Below are 25792 nucleotides of genomic sequence, written 5' to 3'. Positions count from 1 at the left end.
TGGAGCAGGTGCTCAGTACCTGGATGTCTGTTTTATAATTTAGGTTCTAGGAGGTCAATGACGTCTGAAAAAGCCTAAGACCAAACTTGGTGTAGTTGTGTTTGTCCTTATCCATGCTGGTGGGCCCAGCCAGCCATACATTAGAATCTCCTGGGAGCTGACAGAGGGGTTAGAGGTAGGAAGGCACAAAAAGGCAGACTCATGGGGAGGAGGGAAGCCTGGCCCAGAATAAGGAGAGTAAACAGATTTGAAATCCACACTGGGATCACAGTGGGCAGTACTTACTGGGGGGTTGAGTGTGGCCACTAAGAAAAAGAGAAGTTAAGATTGAGGTCTGGGTCTGGGGCTTCAGAACTGGGTGGGGCCATTTCCTGAGATGGGAAAGACTTGGAAGAATGGGGTGGGAGTTGCAGAGACAGGGGCAGTGGAGCTGAGGATCGAAGAGTTTCACACTGGGCTCGAGATGCTCATTGGAAACCATGCAGAGATGGTGAGTTGGGGACATGCAGGGGAGAAGTCTGGGTGGGAGATGGTGATGGCCCCATCAACCAGGGGTATGTGGAACTCCAAAGACTGATCTCAGCACCTCGGGCAGGGCCCTGATGCATTTGGAGCCTCAGACCCCTTGGCATCTGGTCCTGGTGAAGTTTCCTTTCTCAGAAATGGATAAAATCAAAGCATAGGAACACTCAGTAATATGAAAATCATAAGCAAAATATGAAAAATAAAATCTGTGATCAGGCATAGCATTATCCAGTGGTGGGTGTGATGTCCATAATTCCAAAGTCACAGTGAGTAAAAACAGTGTTTTAAGATACTGTAAGAATGTGTTGTGATAAGAAAATATTTGGGATTTCTATTGGTAATGACTCTCAGGACCTGCTAGTACAGCTGTGGTTTGTGACCTAAGCTCATAACTGAAGGAAATGCCAAATTTTAATTGCAGATTAGTGGACAAAAAAATGTGATTTTTTTTCTCGCTCAAGTTCATGGAGCCTGTGGTTCTTCATTAAGAACCCCTGACCTTGGGAGTGAATGTACATAGAGACAAGGACCCAGGACTGGGCCATGGGAGCCCTGCCATGTAGGAGTCTGTAAAGGAAGAGTCAGAGAGTGGGTGATTAGGGGCTAGGAGGAAGCCAGGATTGGGGGGAAGTCATCCAGCAACAGGGAGTGGCCATCCAGGTGATCACTCCTGAGATGTCAAGCAAGATGACGACACAAAAGTGTTCCTTGAGTGCAGTGACAAGGACAGCTATCTATGACAAGGCGAATTAAAGAGCGAAGGGGGAACTGGGCGTCGTGGTGCTCACCCATAGTGCCAGCTATTTGGGAGGTGGGAGGATTGCTTGAAGTCAGGAGTTTGAGGCTGCAGTGAGCCATGATCACATCACTGCACTCCAGCCTGGGCAACAGTGAGACCTCAGAAGGCAAAGGGGCCTCCCAGGATGGAGAGACGTGACTGGAGGTATACAGAAGAATGAACACTATGGGTTATATTTATTCTCTATACTTTTTTTTTTTTTTTTTTTTTTTGAGACACGATCTCACTTTGTTACCCAGGCTGGAGTGCAGTGGTATCATCTCAGCTCACCGCAACCTCTGCCTCCCAGGTTCCAGCAATCCTCCTGCCTCAGTCTCCTGGGTAGCTAAGACCACAGGCTTGTGCCACTATGCCTGGCTAATTTTTGTATTTTTAGTAGAGATGGAGTTTCGCCATGTTGCGCAGGCTGGTCTCAAACTCCTGGGCTCAAATGATCCACCCTCCTTAGCCTCCCAAAGTACTGGGATTACAGGTGTGAGCCACTGCACCTGGCCTCTATGCTTTTTTGTGTGTGTGAAATGTAACATCATTATATTATTAACGTTATGTTTTCTTTTAAGTGAGGGTGGGTATGGAGGTGAGAAAATGAGACAACCTGTAGAAGTTTTGTGTTGAAGAGATCAGAGAAATTGGAGAAGCAGCCAGAGAGGCTGTGGAGTTAGTTTTTAGATGGGAGCTGTTGGCGCATGCTTGTGTGCTGCAGGGAGGGGGTGGGCTAATGACGCAGGGAAAGAAGGAAGGGGGTCTCTCTGGTTTTCAGTCTCTGCTGCCATCTCTGCATCAAGGGCTCTCACACTTGAGCAGGCATCTGACTCAGCCAGGGGGGTTGTTAACCACAGATGTCTGGGCATCATTAAGAGTTTCCGGTTCAGGAGGTCTGGGGTGGGACCTGGAAATTCGCATTTTTAATGAGCTCTCAGAAGAACCACACTTTGAGAAACACAGCTATAACCAGTACTACTACCGCCTACAAGCACCCGCTGCAGGATTTGATAATGGAACTTGCTCCCTTTGAAACACTCCAGGGTGAGGAAGGGATGGGAGTGAACAGTCAAGATGGAAGAGGGGAGAAGAGATGAAGGAGGAAGTGGCTGGAGCCTGGCCCGAGCCAGGGTCACCACCTCTCCAGGGGAGCACCCATCTTCCAGAGACCCTGGGAGCTGTCCAGTTGGACCTTCTGAAAGACTGAGTGAGAGGGCAAGGGAAGGAGCCAGGGAAGGAGCCAGGGACGGGGGTGGGGGGCGTGGTGAGAGGCCAGCATGTGTGCTGAATGGAGAGGCAATGGTGGATGGGAGCCGGCTTTCTGCCCGCAGGCACTGAGCCCTGAGAACACACTGTTCACCTTTACAACAGGATACTGGTGTCATGCCAGAACAGCTCTCCTGCCCTTGGGAAAGAGAGCAGCCCTGTCAAAGAAATGAACATTTGCACGTGGGATCCCAGAACATCAGAGCTGGGAGAACCCTTGGAGACTGGCCAGTCCAGCCCCATTTGGCAGATGGAGGAGATCTGAAAATCAAAAGCACAGCTTGGCCAACGGACCCGCAAACTCTTTGTACAAGGGAGAGATGCATTCCCACTCCCTGCTGGCTGGCTCGCCCCGAGGAAGCTGGGGAAGGAGCATGCGATTGGGCGCTGTGCTCTGACCCTTGCTGTTTCCCCTTTTTCAACAATTCATTGAACACACATTTATGAGCACTCACTGTGCACCATGCATTGTGCTAAACACAGAAACAAGGTAGTGAGCAACACCAAGTCCCTGGCTTCATGGAATTGACATTCTAGAGAGAGAAACAGACAACAGACAGATAAAAACAGAGGTAGTGATTTTAAAAAGTCAAGTGGTGATAAGTGGTATGAAGAAAGCTGAAGCAGCATGAGGGTGTGTGCCATGCAGATGGGGATCAGCGCTGGGGGAGGATTCCAGAGGGAACAGTGAGGGAACAACTTGTGGGTGCATGCCTGCTTCGTTGGAGGGATGTCATGGAGGCATTGCATTGGGATTGAAGTAAGTGATGGAGAGGGGGATAGGAGAGGAATGAGAGAGTAGTGACAGGCCCAGTCGTGGAGGAACCTGCAGCCATGGCTTTTCCTCTGTGTGAGATAGGAACCCTGGAAAGATTTTGAGCAGAGGAGGAGTGTGACTTGACAGGTTTAGCAGGATCCCTCTGGCTGCCTAGTGGGGGATGGACTGTGCAGGGGACAAGGATGGAAGCAGAGAGGCAGACAAAACAGGCATATAAATCCCTCCCAAGGAAAAACCTACTGGGATAGTTCAGGCAAGAGGTAATGGTGGCCTGACCTGGCCCGGCATGTTCTGAGCCAGGGAGGCCTCATGTGGCTGCTCAGTGCCCTCCCATGATGACACGTGGGAGGGACAGGGGGCTTCCCCCAGCCCCTCCCCCGTGACCCCAGCCCATGGTCTCCCACAGCTAGAGAGGGCCATCAAGATGACCTTGAGGTCGAAGCTGGTGCAGGTCCAGCAGCAAATGGCCCAGAATCAGACGGCCCCCATGCTAGAGCTGGGCACCAGCCTCCTGAACCAGACCACTGCCCAGACCCGCAAGCTGATCGACATGGAGGCTCAGGTAACAGAGGGTGACTGAGTGGGCACTGAAGGCCTGTGGCTGGCCAGGCTGGCTCATAGCCCCAGTCATCTTATCTTGATCTCTGACCCTAGGTAGGGTCAAGGCCTCCTCTGGGCCTGTAGCCCCCTGGGTCCCTCCTGCCTGATGACCTTCTCATAAAACAATCTCCTTCCAAGCTATGAGCCCAGGGGGATGGATGCTGGGTTTGGCTTTTCTGCCTCTGTAACTTCAGTGCCCAGGTCTGTGCTGGGCACTGGGGTGAGGGGTATAGTAGCACAGCCCCCTGCCCTCAGAGGGCTTACAATGCACCAGGGGAAGATGGATAAGAAACAATTCACTGGGCCCCTGGGGCCAAGGACTTGGAGAGAGGAGGTATCTGAGCAGCAAAGAGCAGGGAAAGAACTAGTGAATAAATGAAGGGTAGGGAAGTCAGTGGATGAAAAAGTGAGTAACAGACAGACACAAGTTTGTGCCCATTTGTTTGTTTGATCCCCTGTGTGCCAGGCACTGCTTGAGAAGACTGGTTCTAGTATATAGCAGGAAACAAAGCAGGCACACATTCCTACTCCTGTGGAGCTTCCCCTGAAAACAAAAAGATGGGTGACATACATGGTTATGCGCTGCTTAACAGTGTTTCAGTGAACACCTTGCCACATAGACAACAGCGGTCCCATAAGAGTATCACATGCTGTTTTCATTGTACCTTGTCTATGTTTAGATACACATACAGAAATACTTCCCGCCGTGTCATAACTGCCTATAGTATTGCAGTCACATGCTGCATGGATTTGTAGCTTAGGAGCAATAGGCTGCCTCATATAGCCTAGGAGTGCAGGCAGCTATACCATCTAGATTTTTGTAAGTACATGCTATGATGTTTGCAGAATGACTAAATTGCCTAATGACGACTTTCTTACATTTTTCAGTCATTAAGCAAGACATGGCTGTATATGTTAGCCAGTGACAGCGCTAAGGAGAAAATAGCATGGAAGAGAGAGCAAGAGGGGGTGCACTGGGAGTGTTGGGAAGGATGAGAGCTGCAAGTTCGTACAGCAAGGCCAAGAAGGGCCACAGAGAAGGTAGGGCTGCAGCAAGGCTTACTGAAGAGAGTACTCTAGACAGGGGACGTAGCACGTGCAAAGGCCTAGAGGGAGGATGGACATGCTGGTGGGTTCAAGAACATCAGGAGAACCGTATGCTGGAGTGACCAGGAGGAGAGTGGCAGGCAAGGGGCTGGAGAAGTCATAGGGACAGATCACACCACAGGGCCTTGCAGGCCATGGTGAGGACTGGGGCATTTCTGCTGCATGAGATGGGAGCCACAGGAAGCTTTTGAACAGAGCAAACATGTTTTAAGAGGCAGTCCCAGGCTGCTGAATAGGGCCTAGATTGCAGGGAGCGAGGGAGGAGTCCAGGGCCAGAGTGAGGGCCACAGAGCAGGAGAGAAGTGGTCAGGTACCACCTGGAAGGCAGGGCAGACAGGCCCTACAGATGGGTTGGATGTGGGGGACAAGGATGACGGCTCTTGGGGCCTAAGCAGCAGGGAGAATGGAGCTGCCATTGCAGTGATGGAGAAAGGCAAATTTAGGAAGCAGATCATAAGCTAAGTTAGGGCCTGTGAAGGAGTAACCACGGGAACTATGACTGGGAGAGTGGAAATGGGTAAGTTTCTAGAGTGGCAGGGCCTGTGGGCAGGTGGGTGGTTGGGCAAGGCTCCTGTAGTACTTACGTAGCCCCCTACCTGCTTCTGCTTGCTGGGGCAGCTCCTGAACCAGACATCAAGAATGGATGCCCAGATGCCGGAGACCTTCCTTTCCACCAACAAGCTGGAGAACCAGCTGCTGCTACAGAGGCAGAAGCTCCAGCAGCTTCAGGGCCAAAACAGGTGGGTGTGGCACCTGGCACCAGACTGGGACAGGGGCTGGGGCTGGGGCTGGAGTGCAGACAAGATAGTTTTTGGTAGACTAAATAGATAGACTATTTAGGACCTATGGCGGGCACCAGAACCAGTGCTGGGATTGAGGCTGGAGCCAGGACTGGAAGCTGGATGTGGGCTGGTGTCTGGGATAGGGCCTGCTGCTGGAGCTAGGAGCTTGGATTAGGACTGGGGCAAGGAGGTATTCTGGGAGTTAGGGCTGAAACTAGAGCTGGGAATAGCCCCTGCTGGGGAGGGACTGAAACCAGGGTTGCAGCCCAGACTGAGGCTGGAAATGAGATTGGGTATGGGGCTGGGCTATGGGCCAAGCAGGCACATTGCCTGGCCCCTGCACTGGGTGGGACAGGGGATAGGCATTTTCCTGGAGCCCAGGACACCCTAATTCTTTCCCTTTCCTTCCTTCCTTTCCTCCTTCTTTTATTTATCTCATAAATTTTAACAGCTTTATTGAGATCTAATTCACCCACCATACTACTCACCCTGTAAATTTTATTGGTTTTACTTCTTTGCAAATAAATAAATCTGGTGCTGTCTACCTGCTTCCTTTCCCAGAAGAAACCACAGCTACCAGGTTCTTGTCTGCACTGTCAGAGAGTCTTTGCGTTTATAAGCAAATAGGCATCAGGGGAACACTCTTTAAATTACCGAAAAAAAATGGTCATGAGGTTTAGATAAAGCAGAAAAATCTGGCAGCTAAGGCTGATTTCATCTCCATTTCAAGCTGAGTGAAGAAAAAAACTGCCAAAGTCAGGGTTCTGGAGAAGGCAAAATCGATCCACTGAACAAGCCACAGGCCTGTGAATCAGGCCAGATGTTGTTGTTCACATGCTGGTTCAGGATAAGGCCAGAAGATCCCCCAGCTCTCTGATCTGGGTGCAATTAATGACAGTCTGCCCATCTTCTTATTCTCCCAACCCAAGGTCTCAGTGGCAAGGACTGGGACACTTTCAATGACTCTAAATTAGCACCAGGTGTCTAGAAATCAATGAGGATAGAGGATGTCATCAGTAAACTCTTGGCCTGTGAAGGCAGAGCAGGAATTCTAGAATTTCAGTGTGCCCCAATTCTCTCTTTTCCTGCAGCATAATTGGGTGTCCAGAGGAAATTTCTTCTGCCCTAGCTGGACTCATTTTCTTAGTCTGCAGAAGGAGTCGGCACAAGTGGATATACAGTAAAATGTCTCCCTCCCAGCCCTGTTCCTCAGCCACCCACCCAAGCCAGAGGTAGCCACTATTCCTAGTTTCTTGTGTACCCTTCCATTCATTCAACCAACAATTATTTTTTGAACTCTTTTCTTGTGTTAGGCACTATTATAGACACTGTGGATATAGAAGTGAACAAAGAGACAGAAGTCCCTTTCCTCATGAAGCTGACATTCTATAAGCTGACATTCCAGGGTTTCTTATGAACATGCAAACACCTACATACAGAAGATTGTTAACTTACAATGGTTGGGCTTACAATTTTGTGACTTAACAATGGTACAAAAGTGATACACATGCAATAGAAACCGTACTTTGAGTACCCATACAACCATTGTGTTTTTCTCTTTCATTACAATATTCGATACCTTACATAAACTGTTCAATATTTTGTTATAAAATAGGCTTTGTGCTAGATGATTGTGCCCAACCACAGGCTAATGTAAGTGTTCTAGGCCTGTTTAAGGTGGCCTAGGCTAAGCTAGGATGTTCAGCAGGTTAGGTGTATCAAATGCGTTTTTGACTTACGACACTTTCAACTTACGATGGCTTTATTAGGACGTAGCCCCATCATACGTTTTGAAGCATCTGTACACTCCCGTTTTTATCCTTTTTAAGCCCAAATGTAGCCTACTACTTGTTTGTACCTTGTTTTTATAAATTATTATTCAGTTACCTTAGAAAGATTCTATAACTGCATGACATGCTTGCTCATTCTTTTCTCCACCTTTACAATGCTCCACCATGTGTGGTCCCTGCTTTTATTTCTGCAGTCCCCAGTTAATGGATATTAAGGTTGTTTCCAGCCTTTTACTAATCCAACCAGTGATATGATGAGCAACATTACTATATCTCATTTCACACACATGTGAGCAAATCTGGAGGATAAAATGCCCAAAAAGAAAGAGCTGAGTCAGAAGCTTTCTTTTGAAAAACTCCTCTTTGCTTCTAAACCCATTACAAAAAAAAAAAAAAAAAAAGTCTCTTGATTATTATAATATCTCAGACAACAGGAACCTGTACAAAATAAAAGTGAAAGCTGGGCCCTCCATCCTGCCGCCATCTTCCTCCTCTCTATCTCCATTCACTCAAACCTGCACTGCAGAAGTCACAGTCCTTGAGGGAATTTCTTTCATATTATCCGCAAACACAGGCACCACTGTGGTCTTTCCAGCCTTCTCCTATATGTTCACCCCATTTCTCTATATTTACATTAATACTTTCTTTCTTTCTTCTCTTGCCACACATGGGGTTAGACTTGATATGCCCCAAGTCCTGGGCATCTTTCCAATTCTGTGCAAATGCCTCCTTCTTCATGACTGCGGAACATTTCCAGGGACACCAAAACGCAACGGATTCAGCCAGTCCTGGCTGTTGGCCATCTAGGCTATATTGTTTTTTGTTTGTTTATTTTTCTATTAGAAGCAAGTCTACAGGGCCATTCTTGCCCATGCTCCCTAGAGGATATCTCCTGAGAGTAGACTGCTGGGTCAAAAAGCAAGCACATTTGGGATTTGATAATAGCTACCCAGTTGCTGGTGTCCCTCCCACACCACCTCTTTCTTCCACTAAACCTCAATCTATATTACTCCAGGGCCGGATACCTATTTTCTCCTCTCCTCAACCTGTGCCTACAGTGGCCACAGGACGTTCCACCACACTTGAGTCTCATTGTCAGGCTGCAGGGACTCCAGGGCCGGGGTGCATGCTTCGCGAGGATGCCAGGCTCATCTCTGTGCGCCCCCTACCCCGCAGCGAGCTCGAGAAGCGGTTGCAGGCCCTGGAGACCAAGCAGCAGGAGGAGCTGGCCAGCATCCTCAGCAAGAAGGCGAAGCTGCTGAACACGCTGAGCCGCCAGAGCGCCGCCCTCACCAACATCGAGCTCCGCCTGCGGGATGTCAGGCACAACTCCAGCCTCCTACAGGACCAGCAGCACAGCCTGAGCCAGCTGCTGCTGTTGTTGCGGGACCTGGTGCAAGAAAGGGTTAACGCCTCGGCTCCCGGTGAGTGAGTGAGCGGAGTGCGCCCCAGTGAGGATAAAGACGGGTGGGAGATGGGAGGGAGACCCTGCTCACACTCCAGGGTCTCTGGGTACCTGGGGGCCATTGCGGGCCCCACCCTCCCCGACCATCTGTGAAACAGAAATAACAATAAACAGTAATAACAATGTCAGCAACAACAATCTCAATCCAGGCCCTGTCCCCTAATTCAGTGTGTCACCTTGGGCATGCCCCTGCCGCTCCCTTGGCCTCAGTTTACCCGTGGGTTTTGGAGGGGAGGATAAGGGCAACAGCAGTCCAGACTGACAAGTTCGGTCTCCAGGATTCACTCTCCAGCCGCACTTTCTTGGGCTTGTCCTACCCCTCCCTGGGCCTCAGTTTCCCTAGCTATAGAATGCGGAGGAACTGGGAGGTTGGATTCAATGCACCCCAAGGACCTCTCTCATCTTAATGCCTCTGTCCCTAAGCCCAAGAGGGCCAAACAGAAGTGAAGAGGCATCCCTGGCCCTGGCTTCTGGGGCAGGAAAACAATGCTAGGCCAGCCTCCCAGGGCCTCACTGACTCCTCCTACCACAGCCTACTTGGGTTATCCAAGGCATTCTTGGCCCCAGTGGCAATCACTCAGTCAACAAACATTTACTAAGCACTTACTGTGTTCCAGGCCCAGGGCTGGGTGCTGGAGATACAGCAGTGAATGCACAGTCACAGCCCCTGTCCCTTGCAAAAATGTTCGATCCCTGGTCTATGAGTCCCAGAGGGAAGGAGAAAGAAATACAGTTTTTGAGTGCCAAATATGTGCCAGATGCTCAGCTATCAGTGTTCCTGAAGTTTCTAGACCATGAAAACAGACAGGTCCAAAGGCTGTGCGAAGGAGAAGGGCTCTTAGCCTGAGGCTAGCAGGGGCATGGGAGGCTTTTGAACAGAGTGGGACTACTTTCAAGAAGCTCTGATTGGAACCATGTGTAGAGATGGCTTGATGAGAGAGAAAGATCAAAGGGGCTGCTGCTGCTCCTAGATCCATAAGGGAAGGCTGGAAAGCCTTTAAGACCCAATAGTGATGGCACTCCAGGCGCCACCAGTGCTGACAAGGATTGGAGGGCAGAGGATCCCACCTGGCTCCATCTAAGTCTGACAGACACTGCTGAGTAGGGACTTGAGGCATAAGGAAGCTACAGGCAGGAAAAGTAGACACCTTCTAAACCGCGACATGTATATTAACCTGAACCCATTACTGGCTTATGCATAGACCTGGCCGTGAGCTACCTGAATTCATCCTATGTGTGGGTTTCTTGTAGCTCAGCCCAAGGCACAGGGCCTGGGCCCAACACCTCCCACTAACCCACGGCTAACCCAGTCCCCAGCTGAGGCTGAATGTCTACTCAATCGTCTGAGTAGGAGGTTGTGTTGGGCACCTCATCTTGGGCACCTTTTGCCCAAACACCCTGTCCCCTGTGCTCCACTATCACCAGGGAAGGACACTAGGCAGCTGCTTTCACCCCCTTCTGGATGGAGAAACTGAAGGACAGACTCAGTCGCCAGGTGTAGAAGAGAGGGTTGGTTGGAGATGGGGCACAGGAACCAGGCATTCTTGAAGTCTAGCAGGAAGGGAGCACTAGCTCTCTGCCTAGCTTTGTCCTAGTCAGGTGGAGGCTGGTGAAAGGAGAAAAGAGTCAAGTCTTCTGATGTTTTCAGGCAGTGGGGAGTTTGGTTCAGAAGGTTTACAAGGACAAGGGCACAGGCAGAAAAGACCTAACCTGTGCACGATATAAAAGCAGCAATTGTTAATGCAGGCTGTTTGCCCAACCTTACGTATGCTCAGTGGTGGAAATCCAAGGGGAGATGTGTAGGAGGAAGGGCACTGGTTTTGCAGTCAGATGGGCCAGAGTTCAAGCCCTGGCTCCTTCACTTATTGGCACTGGAACTTCATACAAGTCATTTATTTAACTTCTCAGAGCCTCAATTTTTCTTACCTGTAAAATGGGAATAATAATCTCATGGAGTTCTTACACAGAGAATCAGATAAGTTCAGGCATACAAAAGGGTTCAGCACAGTGCCTATGGCCAAAAGCGAGGGAAACTGGTGCAAAGTACCAGCCCAGATATTCAGAGGAGGACCAGGTCAAACCATTACATGTCAATATCAGTCCATCCTATTCTTATGCCTCCCAAAAATATTTTTCCTGGTCCCAAACTACCCCTGGCATTACATGGCACCTTGGAAACACTACAATACATGGTGAATATTTCACTTTTAGTGTTGATATTATTGTTGTTATTGTTATTGACATTGTTGTAAACTAAGGAAAGTAACAGTGAGCAGAGCCTTGGAAAGGGTGGCTGGAAATCTCAGGCCAACCCTGGCTCTGTCCTTGCCTTACTGGGTGAGGTTCAGCCTATCCCTTCTCACCATGAGGACAACAGCCTCCTCATGCTTGGCTGGACTCCATTCCCCATGGGGAGCTAGGGGGGTGCCGACAGGTAGGGCAGTGGAGACCCCTGCCCAGGAAATGCTTGTGGGTGAACTGGGATGGATTTGGGGGTCTTTGTCACCTCATTTGTGACATGAGAGCAATAGCCTTCTCCGGACAAGTGCCCCAGATCTAGGATCTGGGATCCCTGAAGTTCAGATGTAAAGCCAAACCAGGAAGTCCCACCCTGTCGTAGCCTCCTGGTTCCTCATTGGTTTTGACGACCTATCCATCTGGAATTGTAGCCCCATCCTGTGTACCTGCCTACCCAGAGAGACTGGATTCTGGTAGAATTATAGTTCAAACCTCTAACTGATTCCACTAATTGAGACAGAGGAGATTTTAAATCTCTGCACTTTATCTGTCAAGTCACTTTTTCCAGGCCAGGCCTAGAAACCCCTGGTAAGTTTTGGTCATTAATACTATCCTGATCTCATGTAGTCCAGAGGGAAGAAACAGGGGCCCTTTAAGGCCAGCTGTCAGCTTCCAGGGAGGACAGAATGAGGGAGCCTATGTCCAGGGCAGCAGGGAGATCCAGCCAAAAGGGTGGGCTATGGAGGGGAACTCACAGCTTCCCACCCAAGGGAGCTCCAAAGAAGGAAGGTTCTGCCTTACCTGGCTGTGTGTCCTTGGGCCAGTTGCCTCACTCTTGGGCCTCAGTTTCCTGGTCTGTGAAATGGGAAGTGCCTCACTGGAGTTCAGGCCCCAGTAACTCTCTCCCAGAAAACTCTAGCAGCCTCCTCTCTGGCCTCTCAGCTTTGAGTCTCATCCCCTCCAGCCCCCACTCCACACCCTGGACAGAGTGCTCTTTCTCAGCCCAGATAATCTGGGCTCCTCAGCCTGGCATTCAAGGCTGACCTGGCCCGCCCTGCTGAAATCTCAGCTTCCTCTCTCCTTTTCCTTTCCCACCTTCTCTGTGCCAGCCTCGTTGTACCCTCTCAGTTTCATCAAACAACAAGGAGCCTCCCTGGTCTCAACTCCTCTCTCATCGTGTGAGTCATTTCCTTTCCTTGGCCTCAGCCTCAGTTCCCCTCCTCATGCCCTGTCTTCTTCACACACTAGGGCCCTTCCTACCTTGGGGCCTTTGCATATGCTGTTTCCTCTGCCTGGAACACCTTCCCCTTCCCCATTGGGCAACTCCCGCTCATTGTACAGGTCCCAGCTTACTGTCACCTCCTCTACGAAATCTTCCCAGGTCTGACTCATCTCCCTGTCCCCAGCACCTCCCAACCCAGAACCTGGCACAAAGCAGGCAGGCATGCCCACTTGGACCCTTCTCTCTTTCCTTGCCCATCTCCAGCTGACTTTTGTGTTGTCCCTTTGCAGCCTTCATAACGGCAGGTGAGCAGGTGTTCCAGGACTGTGCAGAGATCCAGCGCTCTGGGGCCAGCGCCAGTGGTGTCTACACCATCCAGGTGTCCAATGCAACGAAGCCCAGAAAGGTTAGGGGGCTCCCTGGGAACTGTGGCTGTTAGAGGGTACTGAGCCAAGGGCTTCCCAGACAGACACCCCCCTGCTCCATCGGGACTTTGTCCAGTATCTGAAATACCAGAGGTGTAGGGATAGTTTTGACTTCTGAAACCCCCAGCAGTCGGGGGTCAGATTGTGGAGATAAGCAGAAGTTCCCAAAGTTGGCAGTGTATCCTTCACCAGCATCACTTTAGAGGTGCTTTCATTGGAACAGCAGGAAATAGTTCTGTGTTGGTTAAGATGATGATAGCTGATATTACAAACAACCCACAAAATTTCAGGGCCTTAGCCCAAAAATGTTTCTTTCTAGTTCACATATTGAAGGCAGGACTTGGGGTTCTGCCCCATGTGGAAATTAGAAACCAGGGCTAATGGAGGTGCCACCGTTTTCAATGAGTGGCTCCCAAGGTTGTCCTAAAATTTAAGGTCAAGTCATCCGATAAGGAGGGTGACAGAGAAGAGCACGGATGTCAGGAGGGAGGGTCTGAGAGCCAGGCCTAGAAGGGAAACAACTAGCAGATTCCAACTTCACAATTTCCTTTTTTTTTTTTTTTTTTTTTTTTGAGATAGGGTCTTGCTCTGGTGCCCAGGCTGGAGTGCAATGGCATGATCACAGCTCACTGCAGCCTTGACCTCCTGGGCTCGAATGATCCTCCTGCCTCAGCCTTCCAAGTAACTGGGACTACAGACACATGCCACCATGCCCTGGCTAAAATTGTTAAATATTTTGTAGGGACAAAGTCTCCCTATGTTCCTAGGCTGGTCTCAAACTCTTGGGCTCAAGCGATCCTCCCTCCTCGCGCCTAAATTGCTAGGATTACAGGTGTTAGCCACCATTGCTCTATTTCCTTTCACCCTCTCTTAATATACCAAAGAGAATGCCTCTGTTTGTCTCCAGGTTGTCTTTTACACTTCTCACACACCTGCTAAACTCTCTTTTCAACAAAAAGAGGTCAAGCTTCCATTTACCTAGTATGTGCCAGGCACTGTTCTAAACACTTTACATGACTCATCTCATTTAATTTTCACAACCCCAGTTTGCAGATGAGAGACTGAGGCACAAAGAGGTTAAGGTATGAACCTCCATTTTACAAATGAAAAGAGGAAGGCTCTGAGAGGTCATTACTTACCCACCACTTTAGAAAAATGATGGCAATGGATGGGCAATTTGAGCCTGGATCTTTCTGATGCCCAGGACCCCCAGGCTCACCTGTTGCTCTGTGGGGGTCTGTCAGCCTAGCCATATTTGGGCCAGCACAGACCTGGCCTCTGGCTGCCTCCAAGGGCTCCCAGCTGTGCCTTGCCCACCCCCTCCAGGTGTTCTGTGACCTGCAGAGCAGTGGAGGCAGGTGGACCCTCATCCAGCGCCGTGAGAATGGCACCGTTAATTTCCAGCGGAACTGGAAGGATTATAAACAGGTAACCCTGCTGCCTTGGGGAGGGGCCGTTCAGCCCTGAAACTTGGGGCAGGGGTTGGGCTGTTGGAAGGGGACTGCTTTGCCCTCATTCCTCCCCCAGAAAAAATCAACTCATCTAAAGTTGACAGTGCACATCTGCTTTATGGTACCCCATCACCTGAATTTGAATGTTCTTTTTGAAAGCTTTGACATATGTTCTAAGAAAAAAAGCTTAGCTTTATTTTTGTTTTAATTTTTTTAAAAAATAATACATATACATTGCCAATTTTTTAAAGAATACAAAGGAAGGGACAGAATAAAAATCCCCCCCAGTCACCCCTGACTGCAGTACTTTAATGAAGTTTCTTGTCTTTTCATACACCTATGGTCATATCTGCAGGAGAGATTCATCAATGAGGAATTGCAGGGCCAAAGATCACATGTATTTTATCAGAAGAGAAACCCGATTGTTTTCCAATTTTTTAATTAGGTTTGAATAAAGGATTTTTTGTCAAGCTGACTTAAAATACTTAAAAACTCTTAAAGTTTTCAAAGCCAAACAAATAGAAAAAGATTCCCACAAGGTGATATAGCAGTTCTGTTATTTGCGTCTGCTTGCTGTTCATTTAGGGAGTACTTAAAAATAAATACCAAATTAAGTTATGAGTGTTTTGAACTAATTGGGTTTTAAACAATAATTAAAATGGCAAGGAGGAATAGGGTGTCCAGGTGCAGAAGTACACAAAAGAGCACTGAATATTAACCATCAGGCTAATCCGCACTGCATGGTGACTAAATTGGGGAGCGGGCTTTGGGTGTGCCCCTGTCCTTGGTGCTGAATTCTTGTTCTGTCCAAGGGCATTGGGACATGACATTCCCCACACTCTCAGTTTTACATTTCTGTGTTGCTGAAATCTTGCAGTGGCTGCGCTGTCACTGAACAAAGTTTGCTCTATTTATGTAGCTGATTGAAATACTTATTTAATTTTTGTTAAGGTTTAACATACATGTGGCTAAGCACACAAATAAAGTGTAAGTCTCAGTGAACCTTTACATATGTATTCAACCACATGACCACCACTCAGAGCTAGATGTACAACACTCCCAGCACCCCAGAGGCCCACTTTGTGCCCCCTCACAGTCAATACTCCACCAAAGGTAGTCACCAAAGATTAGTGTTCCTGTTCTTGAACTTCAGAGGAATGTGATTTCAGTAACTTTTAACAGGCTTTTACACTTACAAAAATCTTAGTCTTTTCCCTGTAGCAGGTGGAGGGCTCCCACTCCCAGGCCTGCCTACACTGTACTTATGAACTCGATCATTAAGCACAGTGGTTTTGTATAAGTAGCCCTGGAGCCTGGCCCAGCCCATCTCCTCAGCCAGGGACATGGCCTCCTCCTCAGCATGAGTCTCACCCAACGCTCCCCTCCCTATAGGGCTTCGGAGACCCAGCCGGGGAGCACTGGCTGGGCAATGAGGTGGTGCACCAGCTCACCAGAAGGGCAGCCTACTCTCTCCGTGTGGAGCTGCAAGACTGGGAAGGCCACGAGGCCTATGCCCACTATGAACATTTCCACCTGGGCAGCGAGAACCAGCTATACAGGTGGGCTCAGGGCCCAGACCGGTGTGGGGGCTGGGGTCTTCAGGCTAGTGGGTGGGCTGGGGTCCCCAGGCTAGTGTCTACAGAGTCTGCTCCAAGGGTCAGTCTCTGGGCGTCTCCTGTTCCTGCCATCTGTCCCCCATTTGGGTACGCGTCATGGGATCTGGAAGCGGCTGGTTAGCACTCAGCATGTCCTAGCCACTGGGTGGAGTGGAAAGAATGTCACCGGCGCTGCCATCTGAGGAGCAAGAAGGGGTCTTCCAAGGTCAGTCACCCCAAGTCAGCCTTTTTACAGAGACCCAGAAGCAAAAGGAGGTGACTTTCCCAGCCTGTCCTATGCCCGGGGTTGGGTGGAAGGGTCCCTGGGCCAGAAGTTGAAATTCCTGCACTCATTGTGGCCTTGCTCCAGCTTGCTTTGGGAATTTGGACAAGGCAGTCTGGCTTCTCTGAGCTTCTGCTTCTTCAATAGCAGGATGAGCTTAAACATGACGATATTGTAAGATGATCAAGGTTTCTCACCCTGTCCTCAGCCTGGTTCTTGGTATATTTGGGAAAAGGAATTAGCATTTATTGAGCACCTACTATGTTCCAGGCACCATTATTCCATTTAATCTTCCCCACAACACTTTGAGGTAGGCATTACTGTACCTACTTTAGTAATATGGAAACTGAGACACCAAGTTTAAGTATCCTGCCCAAAGTTACAAGTTAAATGAGCTGGGATTTGAACTCAGATCTCCCCGCTGCCAAAACTCATGATGTCTCCACAACATGACATTGCCTCTCAGAGAAATTTAAGGATCTTTTAGTTAAGCCTGGGTCCTGGCTATCTCTGAACCAGGAAAAAATTGGATTTATACACTCACACTCACAGGGCTGCAAAAAACCTCACATGTCATCTGGTTCTTCATAGATTCCCTTCATAGTTGCAATCATCATCCAGCTGTACTGGAATACCTCCACTGATGGGAAGGTCGCTTCCTCCCAAGGAATCTCTGAATGACTCTCTGTCCTCCTGAACTTTATGCCTGATTCCACTTCTGAGAACTTCTCAGTGATATGTCCCCATTCTTTCCTCCAGCTGAGTCCCATTTAAGCCACTGGCCACCAAAGCAAAGGCTTTTTTGAGGCAGGGTCTCACTCTGTTGCCCAGGCTGGAGTGCAGTGGTGTGATCACAGCTTACTGCAGCCTTGACCTCCCAGACCTCCCAGGCTCCAATGACCTTCCCACCTCAGCCTCCCAAGTAGCTGGGATTACAGGCATGCACCACCATGCACAGCTAATTTTTGTATTTTTTATAGAAACAGGGTTTCCCTGTTTTTATAGAAACAGGTTGCCCAGGTTCTGACATCCCTCCTTATGGGATCCATACCAACCTGATAATGTGAGGTCCAGAGCGGAATGAAAAATTCCTTGGATGTCCCCCTACTCCTCACACCTGACCAGTGAGTAGCTACAACACCATGTTGAGTTCCATTTAAGCCACTGGCCACCAAAGCAAAAGCTTAAGTCCTGACTCCATCCCTACTTCCCTGAATGACCCTGAGCAAGTCCCTTCACCTTTTCATATGTAGAATGGGTGCCTTAGGCATACCTACCTCAAAAAGGGTGTGATGAGGCCTGAATGAGATACTGCACGTGAAGCATTAACACAGTGCCTGGCATGTAGTAAACACTCAGCAAATAAATTACAATCACTGTCCCAAGGCAGCCCTTCATACCCTTCACTGGACTGCTTTCTGGGAGCACTGCTGTTCCCATCCCCAGACATAGTAAGTGCCTAAAAGGAAGCTGAGGGAGCCTCCCAAGTCTTTTCTACACAGAGAATGATTAAGTCTCATTTCCCTGGTGACAGACACAGTCTGTGACTGGAGGTGTGGTGACCGGGCCAACCACATACCCAGGCCCTGTATTCCCTCTGAATTCCCACTGGTGAATTTCTCAGGCCCTGTCCTGGAGGTACAAGAGCTTCCTTGAGCTTCCTTGGCCACATCTGCCATCCTCTTGCCTCCACCCAGCAAGACCTTTTTTATTTTATTTTCCGTTTTATTTTTCTTTTCTTTTTTTTTTTTTTTTTTTTTAGACAGGGTCTCACTCTATTGCTCAGGCTGGAGTGCAGTGGCATGATCACAGCTCACTACAACCTTGACCTCCCAGACCTCCCAGGCTCCAGTGACCTTCTCACCTCAGCCCCCTCAAGTAGCTGGGATTACAGGCATGCACCACTATGCCCAGCTAATTTTTGTATTTTTTATAGAAACAGGGTTTCCCTATGTTGCCAGGCTGATCTCGAACTCCTGGGGTCAAGCAATCAGCCTGCCTCAGCCTCCCAAAGTGCAGGGATTACAGGCATAAGCCACCCTGCCCAGCCTCAGCAGGACCTTTTTAATTGCTCCCAAATTGGCTCCCTACTTCGGCTGCCAGCCTCCCCCAACCCTGCTGTACAAACACCCCGCATTCTCTCCAACCAGGCCCAACCATCTGCCAAGGGCCAAATAATAACAAGCACTGAATGTGTTGAGCAGTCACCCCGGGCACTGCTCTTCACACTTCACACACTGACATCACCAAATCACAATAACAAACGACAGCAGCACTGTTAATTTCACTCTTGTTACCACTGTAACAGATGAAGAAATTGAGGCTCAGTGGGGTGAGACAATCCTCCAAGGCCATGCAGCTATCAAGTGGCAGAGCTGGAATTTGAATCCAGGCTTTCTGCCCCCAGATCTCATGGTCTTCATCACCAGGCAGGGTTGGACATGCCCACCAAGGCCACAGAGCCTGGCAAAGAAATAGAAACCCTCACCCGGCTGGCCGCAGATGTCGAAGCTGCAGAGCTGGGGTGCCCTGGAGCCCAGATCCATGGGGGCTGGTGTGGTCAGGGAAAGTTTCTTGGAAGAGGTGGGTGATTGTGAGGAGGTGTGATGGGGCTGGGGTTGCCAGATCATCATCAGCTGGGGAGCAAAGTGCACATAGGCTCCCAAGTCAGGCCACACTAGGCTGGCATGTGGCTCTGACCCTCATTCATTCTGAGACTTGAGCAGGTTTCTTTGGCTCTTGGGATTTCTGTTTTCGCATGTGTAAAATGGGAATAGGGTGTTGTGAGGATTAAATGAGAATGAGTTAACCTAGGCAAAGCACTTTGAACAATGCCTGACACATAGCAGATGCAAAAAGAAAAAGAAAGAAAGAAAGAAAGAAAGAGAGAAAGAGAGAAAGAGAGAAAGAGAGAAAGAAAGAGAGAAAGAGAGAAAGAGAAATGTTGCCGGGCACGGTGGCTCACATCTGTAATCCCAGTGCTTTGGGAGGCTGAGGCAGGCAGATTACTTGAGCTCACGTGTTCAAGACCAGCCTGGGCAACGAAGTGAGACCCTATCTTAACAAAAAATACAAACATCAGCTGGGCCTGGTGGCACGTGCCCATAGTCCCATTTACTCAGGAGGCTGAGGTGGGAGGATTGCTTGAGCCCAAGAAGTCAAGGTTGTAAAGAGCCGTGATCGTGCCACTGCACTCCAGCCTGGGCAACAGAGCAAGATGCTGTCTCTAAAGAAAAATATATATATATATAAGCCATTATTATCATTATTGTGACCATTATCACTTCTCTCCAAGACTCAGGTTCAGTGAGATGGGGGAGGCCTGGCATACAGTAAGTGCTTTGTCCCTGGGAGGCAACAGGCAGGGAAGGCAATCCAGGAAGGGAAGCAGCCCAAGCCCTCCACCCAGGCTGGGGCTCTCCCTCCAAAAACACCTGGAGGGGAAGCCCAGCGTGGGACAAAGCCACTGGGGGAGTTCTTCCTTGACACAGCCCCAACCTGACTCTGGGCCCTTCTGCCACCACCACCTCTGGGTGGCCTCCAGGCTTTCTGTGGTCGGGTACAGCGGCTCAGCAGGGCGCCAGAGCAGCCTGGTCCTGCAGAACACCAGCTTCAGCACCCTTGACTCAGACAACGACCACTGTCTCTGCAAGTGTGCCGAGGTGATGTCTGGAGGTAGGTGCAGGGTAGGGTGAAGTTCCACCCACCCACGGGCTTACCCAGATTGACACTCCCATTCCCTCCCCAGGTTCTTGTGTGCCCGGGTGCTGTCAGTAGGGTGGGTGCAGGTCCAGGCCTTGCCCACCCATAGGCTCACCTGGCTGTGCCCCTTTGGTGCCTTCCCCCACTGGGTCCTTGAGGTCCCCTCCAGGCCTCACCTCCTCCTAAAGCTGGCACCACCAGTTTTCCTCAGAGACAAGGCTAAAGGAACACTGAGTGCAGGGCCCCGCGGGGAGGCACCTATCAGTCCCAACCCCAGGCAAGCCGAACCAGAATCAGGAGACCAGAGGGAGGCAGAGGGGCAGCTCCCCACCAGCTCTGACTCAGGCAGTGTTCCTTGGTAGGCACAGAGGTCAGAGAATGGGAAGTGGAGTGAATGGGAGACAGAGATAAAGTGGGAAGAACAGAGACGGGGGAGAGACCTTCTGAGACACAGAGGACAGATGGAGAAAGAGAGAGACACCAAGGCTCTCGGAGTCATTGAGCAGCAGATGGAGAGCTACACCGGGGCAAAGAAGTACAGAGGGAGACGGGGGAGAAAGACTCAGCCCAACAAGAGGCCGGGAGATGAACACAGCGTGTGAAAGTTGGGGGCCCAGAGGAAGGGAGGGCCTGAGACACGAAAGGCAGAGGAGGACCAAGACCATCAGACAAAGATGAACACAATGGGACACAGAGAGACAGACCCAAGCACAGAGACCATCAGAGAGAAAGAGATGAACCTGGAGAGTGAGAGACTCAGACAGAGTGACAGAGACCACTAGGAAGCAGTGGGGAGAGCGATTTGGGGAGCCTGGGGAGCTGGAAAGGCAGAGGGTCAGGGAGGGAGGAAGACAGGGACACCAAGGGCTCAGGGAGAAGGCCGGGAGGAGCGAAGGGGCTCGAGGAGTGGCCAGAGCCCCTTGCTGCCCTCTAGAGGCCCGGGCTGAGCAGAGGGTCTATTGCCCACCCCACCTCCACTCCCACCCAGCCCCATCCCCAGCCAACTGGCTTCCCAGAGGAGGTAACAGCCCCGATTAGTCTTTGTTCTCTTTGGGACACAGGGGCTGCCCTCTTGCCATTGGCTGGGCTCCCACCTCCACCAAGCACCTTTCCTCCCTCTTCCACCAGGGTGGTGGTTTGACGCCTGTGGCCTGTCAAACCTCAATGGTGTCTACTACCACGCTCCTGACAACAAGTACAAGATGGACGGCATCCGTTGGCACTACTTCAAGGGTCCCAGCTACTCGCTGCGTGCCTCTCGCATGATGATACGGCCTTTGGACATCTAACAAGCAGCTGTGCCAGAGGCTGGACCACACAGGAGAAGCTCGGACTTGGCACTCCTGGACAACCCAGACCCAGATGCAAGACACTGTGCCACCACCTTCCTTGACACCCTGGGCTTCCTGAGCCAGCCCTCCTTGCCCCAGAAGCCCAGAAGGGTCATCTGCCCCCCTACTCCCCTCTGTCTGTTACATGGAGGGTATTCAGGGCCCATCCCTCTGATGTAGTCCTCACCCTTCTTCTCTCCCTCCCCCTTCAGGGGCTCCCTGCCTGAGGGTCCTTGAATGGGCTGAGAACAGACCAAACTAGACTCTTCAAAGGAATACATGACCAATGGTGGGGTTGCGGGCAGGTGGAAAGGTATTTGCACACCAGAAGCTGCCCAGATGGCCCAGGTTCTATCCCTTGGGTTGGCGAGAAAGCCATCTCCCATTCCAAGCTCCTGTTCCAAGCTTTCCTAGTCTTGAGATGTCCTTGAACTTTCTTTTCAAGTCTGAAGGGGCTGCATCCACCCCTTAATGGGTGGGTTAATCATTATTTCCCCTTCATACTTCACCACTTCTAGGCTCCAATGACTCTAGAGCTCAGGGTCTTTAGACTTCACCACTTCTAGGCTTTACCACTTCACCACTTCTGGGCTCCAATGTTTGGAGCTCAGGGTCTTTAGGAGACCTAAAAGGACATGCTCCTTCACCTCTAGCATGTCCTAGAGGATGTGTCACAGGGAATAACTATGGCTTGTCTCTAAAAGTACCTATGAGCAATGAGAAAAGGAAACAGCAGGTTAAGTCAAAGTGAACAGGCACTCTTAACTGCAGGACTGATCAGAGCCTTTAATATGGCCAAGTGCCTTGTGACTACCCATGAAGTGGCTAGAGTGGGCAGCTTTCTCCAAATTTACTTATTTGAAAATGGGCTCAGTTTGTCCCAGAGCATCTCACAGGGCTGTAGATGCTCTTGGACAAAGCTAGTGCTCCCCTGGTGCAAGGAGGAGCCCCACAGCCCCATCCCCACCTCAGCTATACTCACCCTTTTTGGCTACAAGGGCCACAGTGACAGCCTCAAACAACCTCTAAAAACAACTAGAAATAACCTTTCAGTTGAAACAGATACCATCCCTGAAGAAGGGTCTAGAACTTAGTCCCTGCCTGTGTTACAGGCTCATGCCTTCCAAAGCTCCTTCAAGCCCCAGGAAGCTGATCTCTACCTGGGTGGCTTCCCTCAGGACTTCCTGTAACCTCAACTCCCCCAGGCTCAATTACAGGGACTGTTGGGCAGGACATCTGTCTCCAAGTCCAGATCCTCTCTGCCTCCAAGCCGAAGCCCCTAGCCTCCCTCCCCTTCCCCATCCAGCAGTGATGCTGACTCTGTGGTGGTAGATGGGGAGCTGCAGGGAAGGAGATCAGGCCTCTGCCTGAGCTTGGGAGACCAGGGCCCACGTAGCTTCTTTCAGAGGATGGAGTCAGAAAGGATCCACAGCCACCGTGTCACCTGCCCCCATCACTGTGTTATGCTCTCTGCCCTGTTGTCATCAGCCAACACCCAGGCCTAGCCAGGAGCCCATCTGCCCTACCGCCAGGATACACATCTGTCCTCAGAGGGTTTTCTCCTGGATGAGGCTGAGCCAATGGGAATAGGATACCTTCATACCCCTGGCTCTGCCCCAGCCCTGAGTCCCACTCTCAGCCGATCCCTGAGTAAACCCAGCACAGACTGACTTTGATCTTATTCCTGGGAAACAGCACTTTTCCCCTTCAAGACCCAAAGGACATGGTTGCTGATGGTGGCACTTCAGGCAGGATGGGAAATCTTTAGGGGTAGGTTGCTGCCCAGAGAGCTCAAATTGCCTCAGGCAGCATTTGCCCAGCAGACTTTTACTTAGCCTCTACTGTGTGCAGTGTGGTGTGGTAGGCAGGGCTTTGGAGTCGGACAAACCTGCTCCAGCTCTGACACTTTGGTCCAGTGGCTCAGCCTCTCAAGGCACCAGTTATCTTCTCAATCGTCAAAGCCTCAGTTGTCCCATCTGTAAAATGGAGATGATAATATTCCTTCCCGGCTGGGCTGTGGCAAGGAGGAAACGAGACCATGTATGTCATTGTCTTAGTAGAGCCTGGCATGAAGCAGGTGCCTAATAATGTTTGTCCCCAAAGAGGTGAATGGGGTGAGGAAGGTATTCCCCAGCACATGTCACTCCTTCTCCTGCACTCAGGTGAGGAAAAGGTGTTTTATTTTTGTATCCACATCATTTATTTTTCTACTGTAGTTTCTAGGCTGATTGCAAGCTAGAGAGGAGATAGGGCAAAGCTGTGAGGCCCAGGGACAGAACTCCTCTGGGTGGCATGAAGGCCCAAGTCCCTCTCTGTACTCCCATTTTATAAGGGGGCAGGAAGCTGATTTGAGTTGCCCTCAGACACCTGTTCTTCGTGTCATTTTATTTTATTTTTTTGAGACAGTCTCACTCTGTCGCCTAGGCTGGAGTGCAGCAGTGGCATGATCTCGGATCACTGCAATCTCTGCTTCCCGGTTCAAGTGATTCTCCTACCTCAGTCTCCTGAGTAACTGGAATTACAGACGCCTACCACCACACCTGGCAAACTTTTGTATTTTTAGTAGAGACGGGGTTTCATCATGTTGGCCAGGTCGGTCTCAAACTCCTGGCCTTATGTGATCCACCTGCCTTGGCCTCCCAAAGTGCTGGGATTACAGGCGTGAGCCACCATACCCAGCCTCAGACACCCGTTCTTAAATATTCATCCTTCTTTCTTATCTTCTTTCCTCCTCCATGCCAGGACTCAGGTACAAGGGATAGAAATTCTAGCCCTAAGAAATAAATTGACTCACAATTTATTGTCTAAGGGTAAAGGCAAGTGAGGTTAGATCCAGAGGCTCAAATGATGTCAGCTCCAACTCTCAGCCCCTCCATCTGCCCCTCCATCTGCCCCATTGACTTCATTCTCAGCCAGGATCTTTCCTCACAAGAAGGCTCCGGCAGCCCCGGGCTCGTGTCCTCCCAGCTCAGGATCCCTGACTCGGGGAGCTCCCCTGTCTCCGTGGTTCCAGTAAAGGAATGATTTTCTGCAGCCAGGACTGGTCCTGTGTCCATCCTTGCGCTTATCACTCTTACTCTGCTTGACTAGACCTTGGTCACATGATCACGCCTGGCACCAGCAGTGGGGTCAGTGCCACCCAAGTCATGACTTCAGGAAGCAGGGATGCTGGGCAGGCAGGAGCAGGTGTTCACCTTCCCTCCTTCCCTGTCCCTGGCTCCCATCTTCTCTCCACCTCTGTGCCCTCTCTCAGCCTCTCCGTCCCCAGGTCGTGACCCCAGGCTCCAGTTCATCCCAGATTGCCTCAGACTATCAAGGACACAGCTGTGTCCTGCCCAGGAATATTAGGTCCTGTTCTCAGTCCTGGCTCTGCCATTGGATCAGAGCCCCTGGCCCTCTCTGAACCTGTTTCCCATGGACAGAGCACCTAGCAACCTCTGGAAGCCCTTCTGACAGTGATGCTGACTCACAATGGCTGCAGACAAGACCAGCCTGAGGATCCTGGGCAGCACAAGGCACTGCAGAGGGCATGGCTGGTGTGGTCTCAAGCCTAGATTGGGTCTCCTGGGGGCCACAGCTCATAGGGACCAGCCTCTAGGATACCTGCATCTGCGGGTTCCTATGCAAAACCCTTGTCACCTCTCCCTGCACCAGGTTAGTTTTCTTACCATTTGAGTGATGAAGAAATTAGGCACTGGGCACAGTGGCTCCTAGCCTGTAATTCTAGCACTTTGGGAGGCCAAGGTGGGTGGATTGCCTGAACTCAGAAGTTCGAGACCACCCTGGGTAACATGGTGAAACCCCGTCTCTACTAAAAATACAAAAACTAGCTGGGCATGGTGACACATGCCTGTAGCCCCAGCTCCTCGGGAGGCTGAGGTGGGAGAATTGCTTGAACCGGGAGGCGGAGGTTGCACTGAGCTGAGATCTCGTCCCTGCACTCCAGCCTGGGTGATGGAACCAGACTGTCTCAAAAAAAAAAAAAAAAAAAAAAAGAGAGAGAAAGAAAAGAAAAAAGAAATTAGGGCTCAGAGAGGGAAAGGGTCTCATCCAAGGCAGCACAGCCATGCACCACCTCCAGCACATTTATATTTGTAAGCTGCCTTCCTCTCCCAGAACACTCTGGACATCTGGGTATCTACCACCAAACTCCTATACCAAGGGCAGGAGGAACTTCCTGGAAAGGCCTCCAAGACCCCTCAGTCTCTCCCACTGGCACCTGATGGATCCTGAGGGAGCCAGATCAGCAGAACACAGCATTTCTGAGATCTCTGCATGTTCCCAGCAAAGGCAGTTTCCACACTGGGGAGAAAGTTCCCTGAGTACACCCCAGAGACATCCACGACGGGCGAGGTAGAAAGCGGCCATGTGCCGAGGGTGAGGGATGATCCTCATCAGGATGGTTTGTCTCAGTGGCTGGGGAATTTGACCCTTTTTTCTGAGTTTTCCTT

General features: G+C 50.4%; 1 protein-coding gene across 2 annotated transcripts in view; it reads left to right on the top strand.

Annotated features, from left to right (window-relative positions):
• Positions 1-21599, top strand: part of ANGPT4 (angiopoietin 4) — a 42611-nt gene extending 21012 nt beyond the window's left edge. The window contains exons 2-9 of one of the 2 annotated variants that reach the window (XM_011979851.1): positions 3757-3912; positions 5676-5797; positions 8806-9053; positions 12845-12960; positions 14306-14407; positions 15823-15989; positions 19853-19983; positions 21139-21599. In XM_011979851.1, coding sequence (XP_011835241.1) covers positions 3757-3912; positions 5676-5797; positions 8806-9053; positions 12845-12960; positions 14306-14407; positions 15823-15989; positions 19853-19983; positions 21139-21299 — 1203 coding nt within the window. In that variant the 3' untranslated portion in view covers positions 21300-21599. The remainder of the gene's footprint in view (positions 1-3756; positions 3913-5675; positions 5798-8805; positions 9054-12844; positions 12961-14305; positions 14408-15822; positions 15990-19852; positions 19984-21138) is intronic. The other variant, XM_011979852.1, reaches the window with a different exon arrangement.
• Positions 21600-25792: the final 4193 nt, after the last annotated feature.

Source organism: Mandrillus leucophaeus, unplaced genomic scaffold (genome assembly GCF_000951045.1).
Source record: "Mandrillus leucophaeus isolate KB7577 unplaced genomic scaffold, Mleu.le_1.0 Scaffold206, whole genome shotgun sequence".
NCBI lineage: Eukaryota > Metazoa > Chordata > Mammalia > Primates > Cercopithecidae > Mandrillus > Mandrillus leucophaeus.
The sequence above is the reverse complement of the archived record's forward strand: the minus strand, read 5'-3'. Positions and strand labels throughout refer to the sequence as shown.